This window comes from Elephas maximus, chromosome X, assembly GCF_024166365.1.
Source record: "Elephas maximus indicus isolate mEleMax1 chromosome X, mEleMax1 primary haplotype, whole genome shotgun sequence".
In the NCBI taxonomy this organism is placed as follows: Eukaryota; Metazoa; Chordata; class Mammalia; order Proboscidea; family Elephantidae; genus Elephas; species Elephas maximus.
This window is the reverse complement of record NC_064846.1, coordinates 114,387,826-114,401,152: the sequence shown is the minus strand read 5'-3', so window position 1 is coordinate 114,401,152 and position 13,327 is coordinate 114,387,826. Positions and strand designations below refer to the sequence as shown.

Genomic DNA, 13,327 nt, shown 5'->3' with positions numbered 1-13,327 from the left:
TCCAGATAAACACAAGTTGAGGGAATTTGTAAAAACCAAACCAAAACTACAGGAAATACTAAAGGGAGTTCTTTGGTTAGAAAATCAATAATATCAGGTATCAACCCAAGACTAGAACACTGGGCAGAGCAACCAGAAGTCAACCCAGACAGGGAAATCCAAAAAAACAAAGCAAGATTATTAAAAAAAAAAAAGCCCCAAACACAGTAACAGCAATGTTATTATATAAAAGGAGACAACATTAAAACAATAAAGAGGGACTAAGAAATGTAATCATACACCTTCCATATGCAGAGGAAGATACAGCGATACAAGGAAATAAGTTAGTTTTAAATTTAGAAAAATAGGGGTAAATAATAAGGTAACCACAAAGAAGACAAACTATCCTGCTCATCAAAATAAAATACAAGGGAAAAATAGAGACTCAGCAGAAAAAAAATCAACAACAACAAATATGAGGAAAGGACAATATAGAAGGAAAATCTACTCAGCATATAAAATCAAGTGGGAAAAAGAAACTGTCAAAAACACACAAAAAAAGACATCAAAATGATAGCACTAAACTCATAAAAACCCTGAATGTAAATGGCCTAAATGCACCAATAAAGAGACAGAGAGTCTCATACTGGATAAAGAAACATGATCCGACTAATTGCTGCCTACAAGAGACACACCTTAGACTTAGAGACACAAACAAACTAAAACTCAAAGGATGGAAAAAAAATATATCAAGCAAACAACAATCAAAAAAGAGCAGGAGTAGCAATATTAGTTTCTGACAAAATAGACTTTAAAGTTAAATCCAACGGAAAGGATATGGAAGAACACTATAAAATGATTAAAAGGACAATACACCAAGAAGATATAACCATATTAAATATTTATGAACCCATTGACAGGGCTGCAAGATACATAAAACAAGCTGTATCAGCACTGAAAAGTGAGATAGACAGCTCCACGATAATAGTAGGAGACTTCAACACACCACTTTGGGTGAAGCACAGGACATCCAGAAAGAAGCTCAATAAAGACACGAAGATTTAAATGCCACAATCAACCAACTTGACCTCATAGACATACACAGAACATGCCACCAAAAAGCAACCAAGTATACTTTCTTTTCTAGTGCACATGGAACACTCTCTAGAATAGACCACATATTAAGTCATAAAGCAAGCCTTAGCAAAATCCAAAACATTGAAATATTACAAAGCAACTTTTCTGACCATAAGCCCATAAAACTGGAAATCAATAACAGGAATAGCAAGGAAAAGAAATCAAACACTTTGAAACTGAACAATACCCTGCTCAAAAAAGACTGGATTATAGAAGACGTTAAGGATGGAATAAAGAAATTCAAAGAATCCCATGAGAATGAAAACATTTCCTATCAGAACCTTTGGGACACAGCTAAAGCAGTGCTCAGAGGTCAACTTATATCAATAAATGCATACATCCAAAAAGAACGGCCAAAATCAAAGAATTATCCCTATAACTTGTACAAATAGAAAGAGAGCAACAAAAGAAACCCACAGGCACCAGAAGAAAACAAATAATAAAAATTAGAGTTGAAAAAAAAAATGAAATAGAAAACAGAAAAACAACTGAAAGAATTAACAAGACCAAAAGCTGGTTTTTTGAGAAAAATCAACAAAATTGATAAACCACTGCCCAAACTCACGCAAGAAAAACAGGAGAGGAAGCAAATAACCCGAATAAGAAATGAGAGGGGTGATATTACAACAGACCCAGCTGAAATTAAAAGTATCATATCAGATTACTAGGAAAAACTATACTCAAACAAATTTGAAAACCTAGAAGAAATGGATGAATTCCTAGAAACACACTACCTACCTAAATTAACACATAGGTAAAACAACTAAACAGACCCACAACAAAAGAAGAGATTGAAAAGGTGATCAAAAAGCTCCCAACAAAAAAAAAACCCTGATCCAGAAGGTTTCACTACAGAGTTCTACCAAACTTTCAGAGAAGAGTTAACACCACTACTACTAAAGGTATTTCAGAGCATAGAAAAGGACAGAATATTACCGAACTCGTTATATGAAGCCACCATCTCCCTGATACCAAAACCAGGTAAAGACAACACATGAAAAGAAAATTATAGACCTATATCCCTTGTGAATGTAGACACAAAAATCTTCAACAAAATTCTAGCCAACGCAATTCAACACCATATCAAAAAAAAATAATTCAGCATGACCAAGTTGGATTCATACCAGGTATGCAGGGATGGTTCACCATCAGGTAAACAATTAATGTAATCCACCAGATAAATAAAACAAAAGACAAGAATCAAATAATTTTATCAATTGAGGCAGAAAAGGCTTTTGACAAAGTTCTACACTCATTGATGCTAAAAACTCTCAGCAAAATAGGAATACAAGGAAAATACCTCAACATAATAAAGGGCATTTGTACAAAGCCAACAGCCAAAAGCACCTTAAATGGAGACAGCATGAAAGCATTCCCATTGAGATCGGGAATCAGGCAAGGATGCCCTTTATCACTCTTCTTCAACATTGTGCTGGAGGTCCTAGCCAGAGCAATCAGACTAGATAAAGAAATAAAGGGCATCCAGATTGGCAAGGAAGAAGTAAGAGTATCTCTATTTCCAGATGACATGATTTGATACACAGAAAACCATAAGGAATCCTCAAGAAAACTACTGAAGCTAACAGAAGGGTTCAGCAGAGTATCAGGATACAAGATAACACACAAAAATCAGTTGGATTCCTCTATACCAACAAAAAGAACATCGAAGAGAAAATCACCAAATCGATACCATTTACAGTAGCCCCCCAAGAAGATAAAATACTTACGAATAACTCTTAACAGAGATGTAAAAGCCTTACACAAAGAAAACTACAAAACACTACTGCAAGAAACCAAAAGAGACCTACATAAGTGGAAAAACATACCTTGCTCATGGATAGGAAGACTTAACATTGTAAAAATGTCTATTCTACCAAAAGCCATTTATAGATACAATGCAATTCCAATCGAAATTCCAATGGCATTTTTTAATGAGATGGAGAAACAAATCACCAACATCATATGGAAGGGAAAGAGGCCCCGAATAATTAAAACATTACTGAAAAAGAAAAACAAAGTAGGAGGCCTCACTCTACCTGATTTTAAAAACTATTATACCACCACAAATTGACTCGAGGGCACTGGGTTTAGGTTATACCACCACAGTAGTCAAAACAGCCTGGTACTGGTACAACAACAGATACATGGACCAATGGAACAGAATTGAGAATCCAAACATAAATCCATCCACATATGAGCAGTTGATATTTGACAAAGGCCCCAAAACAGTTAAATGGGGAAAAGACAATCTTTTTAACAAATGGTGCTGGCATAAGTGGATATCCATCTGCAAAAAAAATGAAACAAGACCCATACCTCAGTCCATGCACAAAAACTAACTCGAAATGGATCAAAGACCAAAATATAAAATATAAAACGATAAAGATCATGCAAGAAAAAATAGGGACAACGTTAGGAGCCCTAATACATGGCATAAAGAATATAAAAAACATTATAAAGAATGTGGAAGAAAAACTAGATAACTGGGAGCTCCTAAAAATCAAACACCTATGCTCATCCAAAGACTTCACCAAAAGACTAAAAAGACTACCTACAGACTGGAAAGGTTTTCAGCTATGACATTTCCGATCATCACCTGATTTCTAAAACCTATGTGATTCTGCTAAAACTCAACCACAAAAAGACAAATAACCCAATTAAAAAATGGGCAAAGGATACGAACTTCACTAAAGGAGACATTCAGGCCGCTAAGAAATACATGAGGAAATGCTCACGATCATTAGTCATTAGAGAAATGCAAATCAAAACTACAATGAGATTCCATCTCACCCTAACAAGGCTGGCATTAATCCAAAAAACACAAAATAATAAATGTTGGAGAGGTTGTGGAGAGACTGGAACACTTATACACTGCTGGTGGAAATGTAAAATGGTATAACCACTTTGGAAATCGATTTGGCGCTTCCTTAAGCTAGAAATAGAACTACCATAGGATCCAGCAATCCCCCTCCTTGGAATATATCCTAGAGAAATAAGAGCCTTTACACGAACAGATATATGCACACCCATGTTCACTGCAGCACTGTTTACAATAGCAAAAAGGTGGATGCAACCAAGGTGCCCACCAATGGGTGAATGGATAATTAAATTATGATATATTCAGACGATGGAATACTACACATTGATAAAGAACAGTGATGAATCTGTGAAACATTTCATAACATGGAGGAATCTGGAAGGCATTACCAAAAAACCCAAACCAAACCCAGTGCTGTCAAGTCGATTCCAACTCATAGCGACCCTGTAGGACAAAGCAGAACTGCCCCACAGAGTTTCCAAGGAGCGCCTGGCGGATTTGAACTGCCGACTCTGGTTAGCAGCCGTAGCACTTACCTGCTATGCCACCAGGGTTTCCTGGAAGGCATTATGCTGAGTGAAATTAGTCAGTGGCAAAAGGACAAAAATTGTATAAGACCACTATCATAAGAACTTGAGAAATAGTTTCAACAGAGAAGAAAATATTCTTTGATGGTTACGAGACAGGGAAGGGAGGGAGGGAGGGAGAGGGTTTTTCACTAATTAGACAGCAGATATAAAGTATTTTAGGTGAAGGGAAAGACAACACTCAGTACAGAAGTGGTCAGCACAACTGGACTAAACCAAAAGCAAAGTTTCCTGAATATACTGAATGCTTTGAAGGCCAGTATAGCAGGGGCAGGGGTTTGGGGCTCATGATTCGGGGAACACCTATGTCAACTGGCATAATAAAATTTATTAAGAAAACATTCTGCATCCCACTTTGAAGAGTGGCGTCTGGGGTCTTAAACATTAGCAAGCAGCCATCTAAGATGCATCACCTGGTCTCAGCCCACCTGGAGCAAAGGAGAATGTAGAACACCAAAGACACAAGGTAATTATGAGCCCAGGAGACAGAAAGGGCCACATAAACCAGAGACTATATCAACCTGAGACCAGAAGATCTAGATGGTGCCCAGCTACAACTGATGGCTGCCCTGACAGGGAACACGACAGAGAACCCCTGAGGGAGCAGGAGAGCAGTGGGATGGAGACCCCAAATTCTTGTAAAAAGACCAGACTTAACGGTCTGACTGAGACTAGAAGCACTCCCGTGGTCACGGTCCCTTGGCCTTCTGTTAGCCCAAGACTAGAACTATTCCCACAGCCAAGTCTTCAGACAGGGATTAGACTGGACAATGGGATAGAAAATGATACTGGTGAAGAATGAGCTTCTTGGATCAAGTAGACACATGAGACTATGTTGGCATCTCCTGTCTGGAGGGGTGATGAGAGGTTGGAGGGGGTCAGAAGCTGGCTGAATGGACACGAAAAGAGAGAGTGAAGGGAAGGAGTGTGCTGTTCTCATTAGGGGGAGAGCAATTAGGAGTATATAACCCAAACCAAACCCACTGCCGTCGAGTCAATTCTGACTCATAGCGACCCTACAGGACAGAGTAGAACTGCCCCATAGAGTTTCCGAAGAGCGCCTGGCGGATTCGAACTGCCGACCTTTTGGTTAGTATCCATAGCATTTAACCACTATGCCACCAGGATTTCCATAGGAGTATATAGCAAGGTGCATATAAAATTTTGTATGAGAGACTGACTTGATTTGTAAACTTTCACTTAAAGCACAACAAAAATAAAAAAAAAATGATGACGACTAGGCCCTGAATCAGATTTTAATTTGATGAAGCTGGTATTTATTTTAAGCAAATGCCCTCAAGGATCTATATCTGAGAGTGGTAAGCTGCATTCCAAGGTTTAAGGCTACAAAGGATGCTGGGTGCAAACGGGAATGGGCTCTAACTGGGCAAGGATTATTATTAGGACTGTCATTATTTGGGTCAGTGTTTTGGCTTCAAAACCTATCCTACTTTCCAGAGATAACCGTTGTTAATAGTTTGGTAGGACAAGTACAAAATATTTAACAAATAACAGTCCCTAAACCTCTTTTTCTTGCAAGCCCTATTATTTTTAGCATGTACATTTGAAGAATGTGAGGTTTTCCAGGAATGCATAATCCATTGCCATGGAGTAGATTCTGACTCATAGCGAGCCTCTGCATACATTCCATTATAGCAGAAAGGCTTCTGATGAAAAGATTTCATTCTCCATGAATTAATCTACAAATGCCATGCAATCCCAATAAAAAAATCCTAATTTTTCACTGAATTTGACAACCTGAAGAGAAAAAGCTCAATAATATTCTAGAAAATTTGGGAAACTAAGAACAAGTAGGGAGGTCTCTCATTGTTAAATTGCCTTTCCAGTGTTGCTGGGCAAAGGAGGCAGGGGGAGAGGGAAGCAGAAGATGAGTGAGCTGTTTGCTCTAAAGGGACTGATTAAACCAGGTACAGGTGTCTTGGCTATAGAATGATGTGATTGGCTATTGATGGTGGGGTGGGTGGCCAGGAGAACTTGGAAGGTCACTAAAGATCAATCACAGATTAGCCCAGAAATGATGGGTTTGCTGAGTAGCTGTACTCTGCTCAAGTTCAAAGCAAGTCCTGCAGAAGGGATCTGCCCTACCTCAACCAAAGCCTATCTTAACTCACCTACATGGTACTGCCACAGGAACAAATTAATTTATGGAACAGAAAAATATTAATAATATATAACATTTACCATGTGACATTTGCCATGTGCTGTGTACTGTTCTAAGTACATTAAAAAAAAAAGTACATTACACATGTTAAATCATTTAATCTTCACAACAACTTATAAGGTAGGTTCTATTATCACAGAGAGGCATAGAGAGGTTAACTAACTTGCCCAAGGTCACATAGCTACTAAGGGACAGAACTGGGCACAGAATAGAAAAACAAGTCCACATATATATGGGAATTTAGGTTATGACAAAGGTGGAACTTGAAATCAGGATAATGATGAATGAACTAGTTAAATAAATGGTGCTGGTATAAATGACTATTCATATGGGAAAAAAATAAAGTTAGATTCTTACCTTCCATAATTCATAAAACTTAACTTCAGATAAAGAGCTAAAATTTTAAATCTTATATAGGTTTTAGGTGAAAACATAAGTAGACGAGTTTAAAGAAGACATAAAATACAAGAAATATTAAAAATTGAAATCTACATGCTCAAAGATACCATAAATAAAATATGAACAACAGACTAAAATAAATTATTTTTTAACATATGCAGGATATACGAAAAACACTCCAACAAATCTGGAATATATTTAAAAAAAAAAAGAACTCCTATAAATCAATTAGAAAAACAAACATAGCAACAGAAAAATGGATGAAAGACTGAACTAGGTAAGTCACAGGAAAGGAATAAAGAATAGCCAAAACCCATTGCCGTTGAGTCAATTCTGACTCATAGTGACCATATAGGACAGAGCAGAACTGCCCCATAGGGTTTCCAAGGAGTGGCAGGTGGATTCGAACTGTCAACCTTTTGATTAGCAGCCAAACACTTAATCGTTGCGCTACCAGGGCCCCAAAGAATAGCCAATAAACATAAAACAAAATTGAGACACCATTTTTTGCCCGTTGGATTGGCAAAAACTAAAAAGGCTGATAATATCCACTGCTGGAAAGGCTGTAGGGAAACATGTATTCTCATACACTGCTCATATACTGGCCCCTTTGGAGGGGAATTTGGCACTATCTTTTTTCTTATTAATATTTATCTCGTGCATACCCTTCATGCTTTCTTTTTTATACCCTTCAACCCAGCAAGTATGTCTACCCTAAATATTAATTGGCACACAAAAGGTTATTTACAAGAATTTTCACTACAGTATTGTTAAAACCCACCACCCAGTGCCGTCGAGTCTATTCCGACTCACTATTGTTAGTAACAGTAAAAAATCAGAAAAAACCTGAACATCAATCAGTAGGGAATAGTTGCATATATGACGGTACATCTATGATATAGAATACCATATAGCAGGTAGATCTCTATGTACTGATGCTAAAAGATACCCTAGCGAGTTGTAAAACAATACACACTAAACAAAACTCTGTGTGTATGTGTGTAAACACAATAAATGAAAATGAAAGGTATGCACCAAACTGATAACAAAGGTTATCTGTGGGCTCGCAGGGGGAAGGGTGTACCATCAAAGGGAATTTTTGCTTTCTCTGTTCTAATTTTGGTCAATGAGCATTTATTCATATTTGTACAATTTTTAAAAATAATATCTAAAAAATCTACATTAAAGTCGTTGGCACTACAGAAAAATGTGCTTTATATATCATTGATAGTAAATTTATCATTGGTGGTAAATCTTAGCTTAAAAAAGAGTTACCTCTTAAATGTAAAATATCCACTGAAAGATTATAAACCTCTGCAAGGCATGAACTGCTGACACAGAATACAAACGATATAGGGGATAAAGGTAAAACAGGCAAGAGGGAAGAAAGAGACACTAGCAGTGAAGGTTGGACAATGCTAAAAATAGACGATAGCTAATTATAACAGCTACCATTACTTGAGGGCCTCCAATGCGCAAGGCACTGTGCCAGGTGTTCTGCAAGAACATGCCAGGTAATCTGTAAGAACATCAACCTGTGAAACATCCCCATTTTACAGATTAAGAAAATATAGCTTGTTTTGTTATATATATTTTACCATGATAAAAAAAAGAAAATATGGGTCAGAGAAACTAAGCATCAGGCTTAAGGCCAGGCCTTTGCTCACTACAGTCTGGACTCTCTTGGGGTTTGAGATTGAAATTGGGACTGGGGGGGCCCTCCTGGCCTGGACCCAAGGGCCCAGCTGCCCTTACTATACTCTGCATCCTTGAAGCATGCTCCCAAGCTGTCCTGTTCATCCAGACTGGCGTTCTCCTCCTCCTCGCTCTCGGTTCTCCAGTATGCTGGCCGCTTGATGGGCCTCTTTCCTGGGGTGCGCTGGGAAGCAGGACTGTTAGACACCGTGCCCAGCCCACTGCTGGAGCTCCCACTGCTTCGGTCCTGCCCCCCGGTCCACCAGGCTTGCAGGCTGGAGGTAGCTGGTGAGGATGATGAGGACTGCAGGTTGGCCATGCACAGCATGCCCTGGATGGCCTCCTGAGTGCTGGGAGAGGCAGGGGCCTCACTGTAAGGGAGAGAGGAGAAACACTGAGGGAGTTTCAAAGGAAACCAGTCATTAGAATAGTCAGGGAAGATGGACAACAGCTTCAAGGGTCAGGGTGGGAGGAAGAAGGGGAGAATCATCCAAGGTGAAAAATCAAGCTAAAGGATCAAGGCTGTATCGAAGATTGTTTTCATCAAAAAGCCAGTCCTTCTTGCCTTTAGCCTCTCCATAGAGAGCAGAGAAGATGGCAAAAAGAAAGGTGTGAGCTGAAGCCCTTGGCTCTGACTCAGTACCTTGTTCACCCATGCTGCATTCTTTCCTTTTTTTTAATCAATACTCAGAAAAGGCTCAGTTCTCCCTTTCATGACTCTTCTAGCCCCTCTTCCAACTTCCAAAGTACCCAAAATTCCCCCTAAAACTCCTCAGGTTATAAGAAATCTGTATATTCTATCAATGTCAAATATTAAGTTCCTCAGGACAGGCTTTGTGTATACTTTATTCTTTTAGCCCAAATGTCCCAGGTAATTCTTTGTCACTTTAAATGACTGACTGACTGACCTAGCCCTTGAGGGGTAGCAGTTGCTGTCTGATGGCCCAGAAAGGGGAGATCAAAGCCAGTACTCACGTGAGAACAGCATAGTCAGGTCCCCCCACCTGCCTGCTGGCCTTGAGCAGATCAAGAATTCCACCAGCTCCAGTCCCATTCCCAAGCTTGCCTTCAACCCCTACTACCATGTCCTCATCTGTTGTATAGTCCTCCTGTTGGGAGAGAGAATATCACCTCAGCTGCTCAGGATTAGTCTGGTAAGTCCTCAATACAGGGCTGACAGTTTCACTTGTGTTACTAATAGCTTCTGAGCAACAAGTATATAGAGCAAGTACTCAGCAGAATATCCATTCTTCTTTCATCTTTTCATTTTAATCTCCATAGCATCTTTGTAAGGTAGATATTATAGTTCCCACTTCACAGAGGAGGAAACCGAGGTTCAGTGAGGTTAAATAATTTGTGTAAGGTCACACAGCTCCAATACTGATACTCTTTCTGTTACATCATACTGCCTTTTATTCTACTCCATATTAAAGGATTTTAAAAATATTTCAACTAAATTGTAATCTATTTATATGCTTAGCAGCATTCAGGACATAATCCTTCCCTTAATAAATATTTTAGGAATTGAATGCATAGAATGTTTCTTTTTCTTCTAACAAGAATGACAATCTGCCTTCTGTCTCTGTGACCAGAATGAGCAGAAGGCTAGACATAAAACAGGCTCTTACCTCAATGTCAAACTCAACTTCTCCTGGTTCACGAACTCGGTTGGGGTCAGAGCAAGGCTTCGCACGGGGCAACTTCCGAGGAAACTCTAGAAAACAACGGAATACACTTGTTATGAAGCTAAGATTAGGATTTGAGCCAAACATCCAGGGGAAAGAAAATAAGACTATCTTTCCTAGAAGTAATAACCACAGATGACTCATTTTGGAAGGCCAGAGATAAGCTTATAAATAAATCTGTAGAATAAAGGAAATGGTAGTGGCCTACCAAAAAACCCCAAAACAAAACCCACTACTGTTGATTCCGACTCATAGCAACCCTACAGGACAGAGGAGAACTGCCCCAAGGTTTCCAAGGCTGTAATCTTTACAGAAGCAGACTGCTACATCTTTCTCCTGTGGACCAACTGGTGGGTTCAAACTGCTGACCTTTTATGGTTGGCAGCAGAGTGCTTTAACCACTGCACCACCAATGCTCCTTCAGAGGCCTACAGAGCCTGGTAAATCAAGCCCAGGCCTAAGGTCTTAAGAGTAACAAGGGCGCCCAAAACAAATGTGAAATGGGCAGGGAAGGAAAGAGAAGGAAGAGACACACTTGGTCTAATTATCAGGGTCGTCTTCTCCTTTCCTAATCTTTCGTCAATCTGCAGTTCATCTTCTGAATCCAAGTCAAATTCATCCTCCATCACCTGTTCTGTCACCAGTCTAGCTTTATGTGTTTTCTTTGCGATCTTGGCTCGCCGAGACTTGGATAAGCTCTTCACCCTCTTGGTACTGGGGAGAAAAGGAAGGAGAACATAAAAAAAGTCACACTCAATACTGTTAAGATGACAGTTCTCCCCAAACTGACTTACAGATTCAATGTAATTCCTATGAAACTCCACCTGGCTTTTTAGTAGAAATTGATGAGCTGATTCTAAAATGTACATGGACATGCAAAGGACCTAGCCTAGCCAAAACAATTTTGAAAAAAGAACAAAAGTTGGAGGGCTTACACTACCCAATTTTAAAACTTACTATAAAGCTACAGTTATCAAAGCAGTGTGATATTGGCGTAAGGACAGACATATAGATCAATAAAAACAGAGCTAGGCATCTAGAAATAAACCCTTAAAACTTATGATCAATTGATTTTTGAAAAAGGTGCCAAGACAATTCAGTGGGGAAAGGATGGTCTTTGCAACATATGGTACTGAAACAACTGGATATCCACATACAAAGAAATTAATGTGGGCCCTCACTTCATACCATACATAAAAATTAACTCAAAATGGATCACGCATCTAAATATAAAAGCTGAAAATACGAAACTTCTAGAAGAAAACATAGGACAAAATCCTTGTGGCCTGGGATTAGGCCAAATTCAAAACTTTTGTGCTTCAAAAGACACCATTAAGAAAATGAAAAGACAAGCCACAAACTGGGAGAATGTATTTGCAAATCATATATCTGGTTAAGGATGTGTACCCAGGATATTTAAGAGCCCTTACAATTTAATAATAAGACAAGCAACAAAACTAAAAAAAATGGACAAAGGTCTGAATAGACATTTCTCCAAAGATGATATATAAATGGTGAATAATCACATGAAAAGATGCTCAACTTCATTACTTATCAGGGAAATGCAAATCAAAAGCACAATGAGATACCACTTTATATCTACTAGAATGGCTATAATTAAAAAGACAGACAATAACAGTGTTGACTAATATATGGAAACATTCATACACTGTTGGTGAGAATGTAAAAATGGTATAGCCACTTGGGAAAAAGTTTGATAATTTCTTAAAAAGTTAACGATAGAGTTACCATATGACCCAACAATTTTACTACTAGGTGAGAAACAAAAACCTATATGTATGAGTATGTTCACAGCAACTTACACGTAAAAGTAAAAAAATGGAATCAATCCAAATGACCATCAACTGATAAATGGATAAATAAAATGATAATCCATGCAATGGAAAACTATCAAGCGATAAAGAGGAAAAAAACTACTGATACATGCTATATCATGGATAAGCCTCAAAAACATTACGATAAGTGACAGAAGCCAGACACATATATGATCCCATTTATATGAAATGTCCAGAAAAGGCAAATTTATAGAGGCAGAAAATAGGTTTAATAGTTGCCTGTGCCTGACTTGTACAAGTCAAGGTCATGAAAGCTCCAGGGACACATCCAAACTCCCTGAGGGACTGAATTACTGGGCTGAGGGCTGTGGGGACCATGGTCTCAGGGAACATCTAGCTCAACTGGCATAATATAGTTTATAAAGAAAATGTTCTACATTCTACTTTGGTGAGAAACCTCTGGGTCTTAAACGCCTATGAGAGGACATCTAGGATACGCCACTGGTCTCACCCCTTCAGGAGCAAGGGAGAATGAAGAAAACTAAAGATACAAGGGAAAGATTAGTCCAAAGGACTAGCAGAGCCACACCCTTCACCAGACTGAGTCCAGCACAACTAGATGATACGTGGCTACTACCACTGACTGCTCTGACAGGGTCACAAAAGAGGGTCCTGGACAGAGCTGGAGAAAAATGTAGAACAAAGTTCTAACTCACAAAAAAAAAAAGATCACGCTTACTGGCCTGACAGAGGCTGGAGAAACCCTGAGAGTATGGCCCCCGGATACCCTTTTAGCTCAGAAATGAAGTCACTCTTGAGGTTCACCCTTCAGCCAAAGATTACACAGGCCCATAAAACAAAATGAGACCAAAGGGGCACAACAGACAAGGGGCAAGGACTAGAAGGCAGGAGGGGACAGGAAAGCTGGTAATAGGGAACCCAAGGTCAAGAAGGGAGAGTATTGACATGTCACGGGGTTGTTAACCAAAGTCATGAAATAATAGGTGTACTGCTTAATCAGAAGCTAGTGTGTTCTGTAAACCTTCATC

At 39.0% G+C, this 13,327-nt stretch overlaps 1 protein-coding gene across 4 annotated transcripts in view; it reads right to left on the bottom strand.

Moving 5' to 3' along the window:
- PHF8 (PHD finger protein 8) overlaps positions 1-13,327 on the bottom strand; it is a 119,932-nt gene that overhangs the window by 38,428 nt on the left and 68,177 nt on the right. For all 4 annotated transcript variants that reach the window (XM_049872589.1, XM_049872588.1, XM_049872587.1 and 1 more), the window contains 4 exons: positions 11,018-11,196; positions 10,426-10,511; positions 9,773-9,906; positions 8,858-9,168 (listed from right to left, as the gene is read on the bottom strand). In XM_049872589.1, the coding sequence (XP_049728546.1) occupies positions 8,858-9,168; positions 9,773-9,906; positions 10,426-10,511; positions 11,018-11,196 (710 nt within the window). The remainder of the gene's footprint in view (positions 1-8,857; positions 9,169-9,772; positions 9,907-10,425; positions 10,512-11,017; positions 11,197-13,327) is intronic.